This window comes from Lontra canadensis, unplaced genomic scaffold, assembly GCF_010015895.1.
Source record: "Lontra canadensis isolate GAN:19392208 unplaced genomic scaffold, GSC_riverotter_1.0 scaffold12, whole genome shotgun sequence".
Classification (NCBI taxonomy): Eukaryota; Metazoa; Chordata; class Mammalia; order Carnivora; family Mustelidae; genus Lontra; species Lontra canadensis.
The window spans coordinates 25,988,152-26,002,569 of NW_022631006.1; the positions used below are offsets into that span (position 1 = coordinate 25,988,152).

Below are 14,418 nucleotides of genomic sequence, written 5' to 3' on the forward strand. Positions count from 1 at the left end.
GGTTGGCGTTGGCGCTCTGCAGTGCAGTGGAGTGTTAGCCCAGCTCCCTATATGGTCGGGGATTAGCTCGGCGCTGCTGAGGCTGAGCCAGGAGCCGGAGGAGGAGGAAGAGGAGGAGGAGGAGGAGAAAGAGCGCAGCAGCAGCCAGCGCACGCCGAGCGGCTGCCGGGGGAAGCAGAGGCGCCCGAGGCTGGGGCACCTCCGACGCCTCGGGAGCCATGGCCGAAGGGGGAGAAGGAGGCGAGGACGAGATCCAGTTCCTGCGGACTGTGAGTCTCCGCGGCGGGGGCGAGGCGGCGGGCAGGTGGGGAGGAGCGCGAGGCGGGCGAGGAGGGGCTGCGCTGCGCCGGGTGCCCGCTGCCGGGTGCCGGTGCCCGGCGCGTTCTCCGCACCCGCCGGCTGCAGAGGCGGACCAGCCACCCACCCGCGGGGCCGTCAGGGGCTGCGTGGGAAGGGACACCTTCTCTAGCCTGTCCCTTCTTCCCCTAACGCCGCCCCCACCCCAGACCCCCACCTCCACTTCCACGGCTCTACGGGCAACTTGCTACTTGATTTGAAACCTTTGACGCCCAAACTTCGAGCCAGGGTTTGCTCGCGGTTGCCCTGACCTGGAGGATCAGAAGTGGAAGAGCTCGCCCCAGAGTCGGTCCGCGCTTTCACCCCCCAGCACTCCACCACAGGGAGGTGCCCCCGTGCGCTGGGGAACCGCCTGAAAGAACCAGCGGGACAGGGGCGAGCGTGGGGAGCCGAGTGCTAGAAGCGGGCGCTGGCGTTCGGTCCCGGTCCTGGGATCGCTTGGAAGGGACTTCACCCAGCGCTGCCCCTCGCACGTTAAGCCCCAAGCCGGCAGCTGCTGCTGGAGCGTTACTTGACTGCCCCGAGTGTAAGAGCCGTGGCTTCTGCTGCTTGCTCCCCCCCCCCCCCCCAGCCCCGCAGGACGGGGGAAACCCCGGTCTGTGGCTCCGCGTCACTCAGGTCCCCTTCCTGGCACCGGAGGGCGCTGCTCCGCCCCAGATTTTAGGGCAAGTGGCTGGGGGGCGGGGATCTGTTGTAGTCACATCAACCTTGCCCCTTAGGAGTTAATGGAAAACCTTTCAAGGTGGAAGACAACCGGGAAGCGTGGGAGGGCATTGGGGGTGCGTTCCAGCTTCGATTTCAGCCAGGTGACCTTGAGCAAGTCGCATAATCCGTCCTTCCTAGCCTCAGTTTCCTCTTGTGTAAAATGGAGAAAATATAACCAGTGTTTCAGGGTGATAAGGATTAAATGAGATAGTGAATGTCATAATGTTTTGTAAACTGTAAATTGCTCTCAAAGTGTTAGATCATTTTATATGCGCTGTTTAGCTCTCAGGAATTAGGATGAAATTCCTTCTCTCCCTGTCTCCTTCTCTTTAAGTGCCCCCTTCTGACCTGGTCTCTGAAGATCACAGTTTAGGTCTTGTGGCTCTTTTACACCATGCCCTCCCCTTCTCTAAAACCCTCGACTTTCTCTTCTAAACATGGTTCCTCTGTCAGGGCTGGAACTTGGGTCTCATTTGGGAGATACAGAGGGACATGCCACCCTTCTGATATGACCTTCTGATATGACAGAATTATCTATTTCTTCATCCTGCACCCAGACCCCCCCTCCTTATCTCTCACTCTGCACTCAGGAGCTCAGGATGGCTTCACCCTCGCCACTCCTTATAGCCTTTTTGTTGTAAAGCTGCCTGTTCTTCCAGAAGCCCTGTGGAATCCCTAAGCTTTCCTTCCAACAGGTGTCCTTGATATTGGATGGGTGACACCAGGTACTTCCTGCCTTGTGCCCTCCTTGATCAGTTGTTTCTTCTGCTTATTAGTAACAGTCTTCTAGGCATTACTGACTGATGAAATCCCCTTCTGACGGATTGGGTCAGTGTGGAATTGATGACTCAGGGTTGACGTGAAAGCCTGGTGGTTTTGTTTGTGTTTTTCTTGGCTTCTGTGGTCACCATTCCTGACTTCTTCTCTCCATCCGGCAGTGTAAGTGTTTTTTGGTACCCCTGTAACCAAAGCTTAGGGTAGAACAGTGGTTCTTAAATTCTGTATGTTATGGGTGCCCTGTCCCAGAGATTAGAGTAACTGGGCTCTTTTTTAAAGCCCACCTGTGGCCCATTCAGGGTTCAAGGACCCGGGTTAAGAATCTCTGTTGCAGAGATACTGTATATCAGTCATGGCTTCCAGGGAGAGCTGGAAGCGACCATGGGGGCAAGTGACTCCCTATGTGGCATTATTATTGCTCCTAGTCATCACCTGGAGTGTTTCCTAGGTGTGTTCTTCAGTAACCCTGTGGGCATCTTCATCTCTGGTTTCTTGGGGTGACGGATAGGTGATGAAACTGAGGCATAGGAAATCGAGTGACTTGGCCGGGGTCACCCAGCAAGTTGCTGATGATTGTCATTACATAATGCTAACTTAGATGCCCACCAACGGCTGGCGTGGAGCGCTACTCCATAGGCTCTGGTCTTCCCGATACATTGCCATGGGAACTGCTGCTTTCTGACCTGTGACACTCTCTCCATATCCATGAATTAGACACAACTATTTCTGCAAACCTAGTCAGTCACCATAAATTTTGATTTGCACAGAATTTTGACTTTATCCTGCTGCTTTTAGGGGAGTCAGCAATCACAGGGCTGTGCTTGAAGTGGGGTTTTCTCACCTTCGAATATGCCTGGGTTGGAGAAGCTATTGCAGTTTGAACTCCCCCACCCACCTTTGCCTTAGGGTCTCTTGCTTTTCCCCAGAGAATATCTTTTAAAGCATTTTGGCCATGTGTCGGTCATGGAATGCCTCCTTGTCCTAACATTTAAGGTGTTTGGAATTTGATGATGGAAAAGAACCTTATCTTTGCAACCGAGAACTTTAGAGGGTTGCCATTCTGGACAGCAGAGGCTTTTAAACCTACTTTTACAAAATAGACCAAAGAATAGCACTGCGTTGAGGATCCTTGTCAAGCTGTCGGTGGTTCTAGTATCCTGTTTATTGTGAGAGCGACAAAAATAAAAGCAGCTGGGACGATCGGTAACATGAAATGGGCCAAGCTTACTGCAGTGATCACCATAGGTGTGCGTACCGGGGCTGGAGACACTTGCTAAGAGGTGGTGTTCCTGTAGGTTGGGTCCTCTGATACATTTCAAGCCCATCTTCTCCTAAGTAGGGGCAGTGCCCACACAAGGGGCTTGGAAGTGTCAGCACATCATGTCAATTAAATGCTTTTGTACTCCAGACCTTAAAATGGCAGCGTAAAACTACATATCCCTTCTGGCCTTCTCGAATCACCAGCAGTTATTTCAGTCAATGAGAGAGAGAGTCAGCCAGACAAATAGCCTAAGAATTTTCTTTAAGGCAAAAATTTTCCCTCCCACTGCTGCTGGCAGTGGCATCATCCTGCCTTCCGACTGCTCTTGCTGACGTCGTCAGTGTCACTGACGTGGTTCGAAGCTGCTCAGAAGCAGATAAACCTGCCAGCCACTCATCTGAAAGCAAGAAGTTACAGCGAGAGGAGTGACAATTACCCCGTCTCCAGACGGTTGGAGCGGCTGGCACCGCACCCCGCTCTGAGAGTGCCAGGGAGTAGCTGTTTTCTCCGCCCCCGATTTCTTTCCCTGTGGCTACAGCATCCATTGAAAAGGAAAGAAAGGAAGAAAGAGCTCCAAACCTCAGCTTACTGTTTTTAAAAATACCACAGCCTTCTCCTTGCCAACCCCCTCTCCACCACAAAGTTAATTGAAACAGAACTCAAAGTGAGGTAGATGTTCGTTTCTATTAGTTTCAATTAAATACAGGTCAGAGATGCCCACCCCAACCCTCCTTGTGGAAGGTTTCCCCCCGTCTAAATTTGCAGCTCTCGAGGTACAAGAGAAGGCACTTGGGCTAAGAATCAAGACTGCCAACCTGGTCTGGGGTCCTCTCTGGAGTCTGACCGGGACGAATTCCTGAATATGTGCTGTGGCACTAAGGTGAGCCCAAGTCCCCAAGTCCCTCCAGGGCACGTTGTCCCAGGTTGGGAGGTCCGTGAACGTGTACTTGGTGGTTCCCTCCTTGCCTCTCCCCTCAGCTGAGTCCATTTACGTGACATCTGCATGATGCCCCGGCTTGCTTTTGGTTGCTTTTTCTCAAGGAGGGAGCCAGACATGAGTGACTTCTTCCTTCAAATACAGTGTTTCAGGATGACCACAGGTAGTAATGGAAGGAGTGCTAGAATGCAGACCCAGATACCCAGGCATATGTTGTTGATACCTGGGCTGTCCTGCCGAATTAGGTTTGATGTTTAAAGTGAAAACTCAGACTGTCCCAATGCTCTGGGCTTCCCAGTGTCACTTCCCATCTTCTCAGTCTCTTTTCCCTTGGCTCCAGAGAGCTGATCTCAGTAGGAGCTGTCTCAGAATAGCTGGACGCCCGATATCCCCTCCTTTCCAGGGCAGTGCCCCGGGGGGTGGCTAGGTCCTTCTCCTGAAGACATGAACTTGCGTCTGAGAGGCTGTGTCGGTACTAGGGGGTGGCTCCCACCTCTGAGACACTGATGACACACAAGCAGGTTTGTCCTGAGGGCTCTGAAGCCTGATGAGCTCCAGGGTCACAAGGTGATGGTGACTGTGAACTTGGACATACTGGAATGTGTTGTAGCCCAGTGTAAGAGAAGTGAGACCAAGAACAGGTGCGCAGGTGAAGAAGGTGTGACTGATTGAAGGTGAAGGTATGTTTGATGTCTCTGCATATTTTTTCTTAGGCTGATTTGATTTTTAAGCAGGTTGAGGACAATTCAGTGAAATAGGGTTTTTAAGCAATTCTTCATTCCTTTCCTAATATTGATTTAGGAGAAAAACAAATCTATTTCTCAGATTCCTTAGGACGGATGTGAGGGGGAAAATGTTGAAAAAAGGGTACGAGGAGTTTATCTGGAAAACAAAATACTCTGATAGTTATTTAGAAAGTGTTTGTATCAAAATAGATCGTATCATGTCTCCCTGTGTTTATTTGCTTCTTTTGCTTGTTTTGTGATAATTTGTTTCACTCCTTCCTGGGAAGGATTTTTTATTTCATAATTTGGGTTTTCCTTTACCTCACTGTTTGAAGAGTTTTGAGTTTAAGAAGCCACTGGCTCCATCCTTTTCTAATTGACTTGGAATCCTTTTGAATGCTTCTTACCAATATCATGTATAGGCTGTGAAGGTCTCATGTTTTCAGAAACCAATATTTTAGCTCATTTTCCACAATCCCCCATCTATATAAACCCTTCTATATGAGCTTTAGCTTATATAGAAGAGGTCTTTAAGCTACCCTTGATACGAGGTTTATCCAGTAGGAGTGAAATGTAATAAAAGATAAAAAAATTAAACTCAGAAGCAGGAATTCTTAATTCCAGCCCTAGCTCACTGTGACCTTGAATGAGTCATTTAAGAAAATTGAGGTTTCCTCTCCCCCACTTCGGGGAGATAGAATCTGCTTTAATGGCTTCGCAGAAGTGTAATGAAAGACAACAGTAATTCCAGCAATACCCCAAATGAGAGACGAGCTGTGTTTTGCAGGGTATTATCATTGTGTTTCTCTTGCACAGGATGTCAGTCCTGCTTGTGACAGGATCTTGTTGTTGAAAAAAACACATTTTCCTTTTCTCTAATGTGTCCCCTGCCACAGGCCTGAAACGTCACTCCAGGGTTATGACCCTGCCTCCGTGTTGGTTCAGCCCCCGTGCTGAGAAGTTACTTGACTAAAGCAAACACCAGCTCATCTCACGTTGTTTGACTGAAAGGCTTGATTGAGAAGGAAAGTCAGTTGGTGTCAGAGCCTTCAAAAGGCCAGGCAGGCCCCCAGGATTGCAGCCACCAAAGAGAACAGTTATTTTTTGTCTTCTCAGAAAATTACCAAAGCTTATCTTAACTGTTTCCCATAGGACTCCTTTCCTTATTAGATCCCGTTTCTCATCCTTTCAAAGCCACCTTCCTGTTTCTTCCTTCCCACTTCTTTTATGAGCCCATTCTCCCTCCCACCCCACCCCCAGCACTGGGACCAGCTTTTCTATAAAGCCAGCCCTGCTTTTTCCTCCCAGGGATTTTGCTGCCTCAGTCACATCTGTCTGGGGACTCAGGGCTTTTGCAGAGCTCCTTCTGGTCGCACCTGGAAGAAGCAGATGCTTCTGTGGTGGGATATTCACAATGCTGAGGCTGCAGGCCCTCCTGTCTCCCCAGGGAACCACGTCGGGTCTTCCTGGCTTCAGGCTTCTGGCTGGTGTCCTCGCAGCCATCTTCTTGTTCAGAAGCTGGTGGGGTATTTTAGGGACAAAGACATTTCCAGCCACTGCAGTTCCCTGTGCTTGGGTGAGTTTTGCCATCATAGCACCTCTTCAGTTCAGGGAGAGGGAGGAAAAAGTGCTGGCACCTTGCTCCCAATCTGGCTACTGGGAGGAGCCTTGTGAGGCGCGAAGATTATTTTTTCCCCTTCTTATGTCATTTCTGATTCCTGATTGTTAGAAAACAAAGTTCAGATCGGCTCCGAGATCTGATATTCAGAAATAAAAGCTGGGCCTCCTCTCTGCACATGAACTTCTTCCGTCGTCTAGCCCAGGGCACATTGCTGACTCCACAGGAGCTCACCGGGCTGTTTTCCTCTCGGATGCGACACAGCCCTGGAGGGGGGAAGCACTGAGACACAAGGCCTGCCCGTGCTTCCTTTCCCCTTTTACCTCATTGAGCAATGGACTCCTTATTGATTTCAGGCCTCCCAACGCCCACACCAGCTTGTCCACTTGAGGAGGTTTAGACCTCCTTTATCGGACTCAGTGCCCAAGAAGAAGGAAAGCAAACATTCCCTCTTCAAATCAGACTGCAGAGAGATTCGGAAATGTCTCTCCCCCTGAGCCATCCCCTCTGGGGTGACAGATGCTGGCTCCGGCTTGCTTTAAGAGCGCAAAGGAGGCAGGAGAGAGCTCTAGAGACAGAACTGCTGTGCAGAATCTCACAGGCCATCAACAGTTTTTCCACTGAGTTCATTGTCTGTGTGGTTTTTATGCTTCAGGGGCCAACAAGGGTGAGGAGCACGGCTTGAAAGAAAGTGTCAGGGTGACAATCTGTGTTGGTGTCAGTGTCGACAGGACCCATGCACAGAAGGCCGTCTTTCTTAGTCGTCTTTTGCAACAAGGCATTGACTCAAGGACTTCCCTCTGTCAAAATACAGATCTGTGAAATGGTTAGCTCAGTGGGTACTGTTCATGATTAGCATCATTAACGGCTGAGTAGAGCCAGTTCCTGAAGGAACAGGAGTCGGGACTGGTGAAGGATGAGGGCGTTTGGGAACATTATTGAGAGGGGCAGGCCTCAGTGAGCATTGCCAGGATCTTGGGGAGCCCTGAGCAGGCAGAGGAAGCATCAGGGCACAGAAGTCGGGCTCTGCGGCTGGTGACACAGAAGCTCTCATCTCTATCTACTTACGACCTTTGATCAGAGAGGAAGCCTTGAACTACATGGGAGAAGGGGGCCAACCTCTTTTCAGGCACTGGAAAGAGCACCACTTGCAGTCACGACTGATGCTAATAACGTACTCTGTTTTACATAGTTCAGAATCGGAGACAATGGTTAGAATAAGAAAGTCTCAGATTTTTAGAAGACGAGGTAACTCTTTGTCAAAGTGTGAGCTAAGGGTTGCCTTCCTGAAGTAGAAAAGTGTTTAAGCAACAAAAGTCTGTTATCGGTTATCATGTTTGTTGATAGGTTACTCACTGTTATCCCAAGGAGATGGCCCAGAGTTCCTAAAGCCAACTTAGACCCGTTCCTACCAAAAAAGGGGGGAATGCCCAGGAGAGCTGCCTGGCTCCCAGTAGAGCAAATAAGAAAGGCTCTTACTGGAAGGTACGTGCTTCTTAACAGACCAGTCTCAGGGCCCGGCATTCACTCTCTGATAATTTCACAGTTGAGTTCTCTAATGGGCCTGAGCTGAGAGAGCTCGTCAGTGGGACTATGGGAAGAAATGGAAAATTCTCCATCTGTGGCACATAAATGTCCACACTGTAAGGAATATTTATTGGACAGCGGCATTCTATGCCATGGGCCAGATCCAGACTGTAAATAGTACTACAGCAGCACAAGGGATCCAGCGGGCCACACCGTGCATTGATCCGAAAGCTGAATCCAGAAGGTCACGTCAGAGTAGGGCAGCCACACCTGGAGGAGTGTGAGCCCCTCGTGAAAGGTCATCTGTCTGTGATCCTCATCACTGATCATTCAGTACACGTGGCTGTTGTTCTGACCGATAGCAGTGATCCACACCTAAGCTGACCTCTCTTCTGTCTAGGCTGGCCAGAAAAGGGGAGTCCAAGAATAAACTCTAGGAATGTCTTGAACAAACCTCCTTTCTTTCTAAGAGGGATTTTAAGATGAGAAACATAAAAGAGAACATACTAGGCAAGTAGGTAAACTCCGAGCTAAAGCACTTTCTCTCTTCTGTAGCATTTCTGTCAGATGCCTTTAGGCATTGTCTAGGCGGGTTGTCTGCCCTTTCCTTGGTTTTAGTTCATCCATTTGTAAAGACAGAGTCATAATGATTCTATCTCAGGGATGCCTTGAAAATAGGAGTGAAGGGACTCCACGTCTCCTCGTGGAGATTAGGAGAATTAGGTATGCGTATATGGAAGGACTAGCTTGGGGAAAAATGTTGTTTCATTGCCCAATCACCTAAAAAGGTTCCTATCAAACTAAAGCATGAGCCATAGATGTTAAACTCCAGGAACATGACAGCTTTCAATTCAGTCCACTCTGAATCCCCAGCTACCTGTATATCGCAGGGCTCACAAACTTGAACACTTTTGAGGCCAGACAGGTAACTAAATGTGTGAATCAGGCTTTATTTGCAAAGAAAGGTGGGCCCAATGGACACCTTCAAACAAAAAAGTCTTAAACCCTTCCAGCCGAGCCAAACACCTCTGCAGCAACGCTGTGAGCTGCCTTCCCGTTTGCAGCCGTGGGTGAACCCTCCCATTTCAAGTGCATAAACTGCCTAGAAGGCATGAATATTTTTATGAGTAGGATCAGGCTCACAATACACATCAAAGTCCTTGGATGAAAATGTCAACAAAGAAGACAGTGTATCATTTATCACAGTGTAGAGAAGACAGATTGGCATGCTGACAAATTAATAGGCTTCATAAATGATAGACTTGATCATCAAAATGAATCCAGATCACGCTAGCCTTTTAAAAAACCCTTTCAAATTGTCGCATAGATACAGATATCATGAAAGTTAAAGAAAACAGGGTGTCCATTCAACTTTTACCAGAGTACCAAGTGCTCTGTCGCTGGCCCTGGCCAAGTTGCTGGCAGTGACATAAATGAGTAAGACATTTTAACATCCAGTGCCCCCCAGTGGCTGAGGGTCAAGAGGGGGCTTAGTCTTGTTTTGAGATAGCAGGGATATCAGTCACTTCAGGCGAATTTAAAACATTTAATTTAACTTTTCCATACTTCCACGGTACGAAGGTATTTTTATTTATTTATTTATTTATTTGGGCGGGGGCATGAGTTGGGAGGGTAGGGAGCAGCAGTGGGAGAGGGAGAAGCAGGCTCCCCACTGAGCAGGGAGCCCGATGAAGGACTCCATCCCAGGAACTCAGGATCATGAACCAAGCCAAAGGTAGATGCCTAACTGACTGAGTCACCCAGGCACTCCAATAAGTAATTCTTTTTTTTTTTTTTTTTTAAGATTTATTTCTTTGAGTGAGCAAGAAAGAACACAGAGGGAGAGGGAGAAGCTGACTCCCCTCTGAGTAGGGAGCCTGATGCAGGGCTCAATCCCAGGACGCTGAGATCATGACCTGAGCTGAAGGCAGATGCTTAATCAAATGAACCACCCAGGCACCTTGCAAAAAGTAATTCTTATTAAAATATGTTCCCTTGGGGCAGTTTCTTCACTTCTGTGCCTGTTTCTTCATGTGTTAAATGTGAGTGATAATAGTGTCTGCCTCAGATGGTTGTAGCAAAGATGCAATGAGTTAATCTGTGTTAGGTGCTTGGAAGAGTGCCCAACATAGAGTAAATCCCCAATAAATATTAGCTACAGATACCGTCTCAACAAACAGCATAAACATTGATGTTAGGCACACTAGCTATTCCAAATGTCATTGCACGTTTATTTTATCTTTGAAAAGTACAAAAGGACAGTGCCCTGTGATTATTCCATAGTTTTGATTCCTGGTGTTCTGCTTAGCTATAATGTGACCAGGCCTTGTGACTGGAAATGAATCTGGAATGGACATGGCCTCAGGAGCTCAGATTGATGGGTCATTTCGTAAGTGTCTACGTTGCAAAGCCTCTTGATATAAATACTCATTGACTTTTCCTCCAGCAATTTTTGATTACCCCTGTCAATAGATGGGCCACACTATTTGGAGAATCCTAAACATAGACAACTTGTCCTTCATTTGGGGAGATTTCTTTCTCACCTATGTTTTAAATATGGAAATTTGACTTTCTGGGAATTCACTGTATTTTTAGCAACACAAGGTCATCCTGCGGTAAGGATCTTCTTATGCACTTTCTCGAATCATTCTCTTTGACTAAGGATGCAAAACATATTCCTAAAGTAAAGCTTGTTTCTTGTTACATGCTTTAGTGCCCTTTCCTCTGGGGGTCCTATTAAGGGTCTCTGATTCTTACCCCACCTCTCGGTCCAGTGTTATGCCCATCTTTTCCCTTTCTGCTCTCCATGGAATTAAACTGGATAATGTTAGCCATGTAATCCCTATTAACAATTTTCCTGTCCTGGCTGAGAGTAAATATTTATTTAGTTAAAATGTTGTGCTCTTTGCCAAGTGACAGGTGTATAGGAAGTCTAGGCACATGGGTTAGGTAATGGCGCCTTGGTTTTGAAAAGGTTTTATCACCCTACTTGGCTCTTTATTTTCACTCAATAAGCAGGTCCCAACAACTGAAAGCTTAACTGGGCTAAGCAGTTGGGGAATTTAATTAAAAGAATTAAACCAGCATTTCCCCAAATAATAGAGAATGGTTGGGCTTTTGATTTCCTTGAAGTAAGGAGGCGATTTCTCTTGGTGTTTAATCTCAGTATTTCAGTAGCAATACATTTCACTTTTTTAAGTTGTGAATAAAAACTAAACTATATGAATGATATATTTCATATATTCCGGCCTCAGTTTTTTAATCTGTGGAATGGTAAAAATCATAACTAATTCTCAGGGAGGGGTCAGGATGAAATGACCAGACTTCAACATTCTCCAGAGCAAGACCATATTCTATTAGTATTGGCTGCCTCCTTTCCTCTAACATCTTATACTATCTGGTACTTGGGGATGTCCTCAGAAAGCATATATTTTTTTTAATTTTTTTTAAGATTTTATTTATTTATTCAACAGAGAGGGAGAGATCACAAGTAGGCAGAGAGGCAGGCAGAGAGAGAGAGGAGGAAGCAGGCTCCCCATTGAGCAGAGAGCCCGATGCGGGGCTTGATCCCAGGACTCTGGGATCATGACCTGAGCCGAGGGTAGAGGCTTAACCCACTGGGCTACCCAGGCGCCCCATGAAAGCATATTTTTAAAGTATAAAATGCTGTAAGGTGTCACACGTGCATATTAGAACTTGGGCAACAGTGAAGTCTGATTATATATGCGTAGAGTTCACTATTATAATCAAATAAATTTAAGATCAAAGTTAATCTGACTTATTTATTCTTATACGTAAATATTATTATACTGGCTCCTAATTAGGCATAATTGTACAAATCACGGAAATGACTGTAATTAGTATAAATTTTCCCTAGCCAAACCAATCTTTTTTTAAAAAAAAGGTTTAAAATAAAAAAAAAACAAACCCTGAATATCTTGGTTCTCTCTTCTTATTGACCTTGAATGTGATGGATTCTCTGGTACCACATGCCATTTCCAGAGCACCATTATCACCGTGCCATCACTGTCAACCCCGTAACCACATGCAGCATCTCCTACGAGAGTGGTTAAGGCTCAGGGAAAGACCACAGTGTGAATTCTAGATCTGTTATGTATAAGCTATGAGACACTGACAGTTTCTTCCTATCTAAAATAGGGATATTAATAAATTTAAAAGAATAAATAAAATAGGGATATTAGTAGCTTCTGATGTGGCTGTTGAGACAAACCAATATGGTGGTGTTTGTAGAACTGTAGTGAGCACAGTACCTACCTCATACTGTGATATGACATAATACGTATTTTGATGGGAGGTCTTACTGCCTGGGGCTCCCTTCGCAGTGCTCCCAGCAAACGAGCCCAGCCTGGGCTTCTGTGAGCCACCTGGGATCCTGCAGCAGCTGCTCTTTCATGATATGGGAACTGTTGTGGGGGAAAGGTAGGAAATGTGCTTAAAACTCTTTATTTACTACAATTTCTAACTCAATTAATTGGGGGAAAATCTAAATAGCTCTTCCACCTGCTTCTTAGAAGCCTCAGCCAAATGAAAACCGGTGGGTGTGCATGTGTTTCTGCTTAATTTTCTGAACACGTGAAGGCTGCAGTCCCAGCTCGTGCGTCTGACCAGCAACAGGAACCTGTGCCCAACCCCCAGCTGTTTGGTAGATGATGACGAATATGTTGACTGATTCCCCAGGCTTTGCTCTGGTCTCTGGCTGTGCTAAGTGCATGTCCTCATGTTCATGATGAGGCCCTTAGAACACACATAGAGAGGCAAATATCTCTCAAAGCTAGAGAGGCTCCCAGATCTGGTCTAAACTCCTGAAATCAATTGACAATTAAAAAGCAGGTTTATTGGGGGTTTAGAGTAAAAGAGACTTAGGGTTAACCTCTCTCTAGCCCGTAGGTTAAGTATCATATGTCATTGGGGAGAATATGATCCCTTTGCTCCAGACATCTCTCTCATGTATGACAAGGTACATGGAATTCCTGACATTCAAGATACTCCTTTAGATTAAGTAAGGCATTATCTCCAAGACAGATTTGTTTAAAGTTTGCTAAAAGTTGAGTGAGGAATATGACTGCCAAGTAATTGATAATTATTGTTGTCTGGACTAGTTAAGCTGGCACTTGATCACAGTACAAACTTTGTTTTATGGTACATAAATCTTTGTTTCCCCTGCAAGACTGAATAGCTCTCTGGGGCAAGGGCTTCCATATTTAGTTAGATTTCTTAGGATCCCAATCAGTGCTCATTCACGTACACAGTGGCTCAGTGATTTCTTGAGTGATTTTTTGATTCGGTGTTTCTGCAAGTCCTCATTACTTAGACTAGGTATTCAGCACACCCAAATGGACTGTTCTTACCTAGTTACTTATAACAAGGGACTTCAGATTCACAAACTGTAGGTTCCGTTCTGAATTAGTCAGTGAGAACTTCTTTTTTTTTAATATTTTATTTATTTATTTGACAGAGAGAAATCACAAGTAGGCAGAGAGGCAGGCAGAGATAGAGAGAGAGGGGGAAGCAGGCTCCCCGCTGAGCAGAGAGCCGGATGCGGGGCTCTATCCCAGGACCCTGAGATCATGACCTGAGTCGAGGGCAGAGGCCCAACCCACTGAACCACCCAGGCGCCCTAGTCAGTGAGAACTTCTAATGGGACTGACTCTTTTTCCATAAAGTGTAAAAGGGGTGTGTGTGTGTGTGTTTTTGTGTGTGTGTGTGTGTGTGTGTGTGTGGTTAACTCAGAGGCTTTGGGGTTTGCTGTTGTTTCTGGTGTATGCCCGATGGTCTGCATACCAGAGCCTATGACATGTGCTGAATAAACATTTATAGAACAGCCTAATAAAGCAACATGGAGAAAACAGGAGGAAACATGCATTTATTTGAAATCTGATACCTCGTGTTTTAACTAAACTCTACCTCTAGTGCTCATCTATGTAGTGTCATTGGATTCCTCTGTGTGGAGTGTTGTCATGGCTCTGCCCGTGAACGCCCTTATCTTTCTAGAGCGCTCCCTCTGTCTCTTCTCAGACTTACCGTTGTTCACTTGCGCATCTGTTTAATGCAGAGGGCCATGCATCAGAACATCTTTCTTCCACCCAGTCCTCAGTTATCTGCTCTTGGATTCCTCCCTTCAGGTCTCAGGTCCTGTGCTTCCCTTTCGGATGAGCCTTCTCTCTCCTTCATGTACACGGTGTCATTAAAGTGAATGCCCCAGGTAATACTCTCTTTGTTTTCATCAAGAGCTTCATTATGCTTTTGGGGACATTGCACGAATGTGGTTCTGAGTACATATATTTCCCATGTTTTAGTTAAGATGGATCTGCAGCTCTCTTCTCCAGATGTTACAGAAGTGTCATTGTCGTCTTGGACTTCACTTCATGGATCTAACGTTGCCATTCCAGTGCCTGAATTGCTTTACAGCTTTTTAATAAACCAAGATCTGGCATCCATTCAAATATATCTAAACTTGTAAGCCTGCTTTTTTCCCTCCTCCTTCTCATGC

General features: G+C 46.5%; 1 protein-coding gene across 1 annotated transcript in view; it reads left to right on the top strand.

Moving 5' to 3' along the window:
- The first annotated feature begins 207 nt into the window (after positions 1-207).
- Positions 208-14,418, top strand: part of RYR3 (ryanodine receptor 3) — a 499,651-nt gene continuing 485,440 nt past the window's right edge. Inside the window, exon 1 of the mRNA XM_032856920.1 lies at positions 208-269. Coding sequence (XP_032712811.1) covers positions 219-269 — 51 coding nt within the window. The 5' untranslated portion in view covers positions 208-218. The remainder of the gene's footprint in view (positions 270-14,418) is intronic.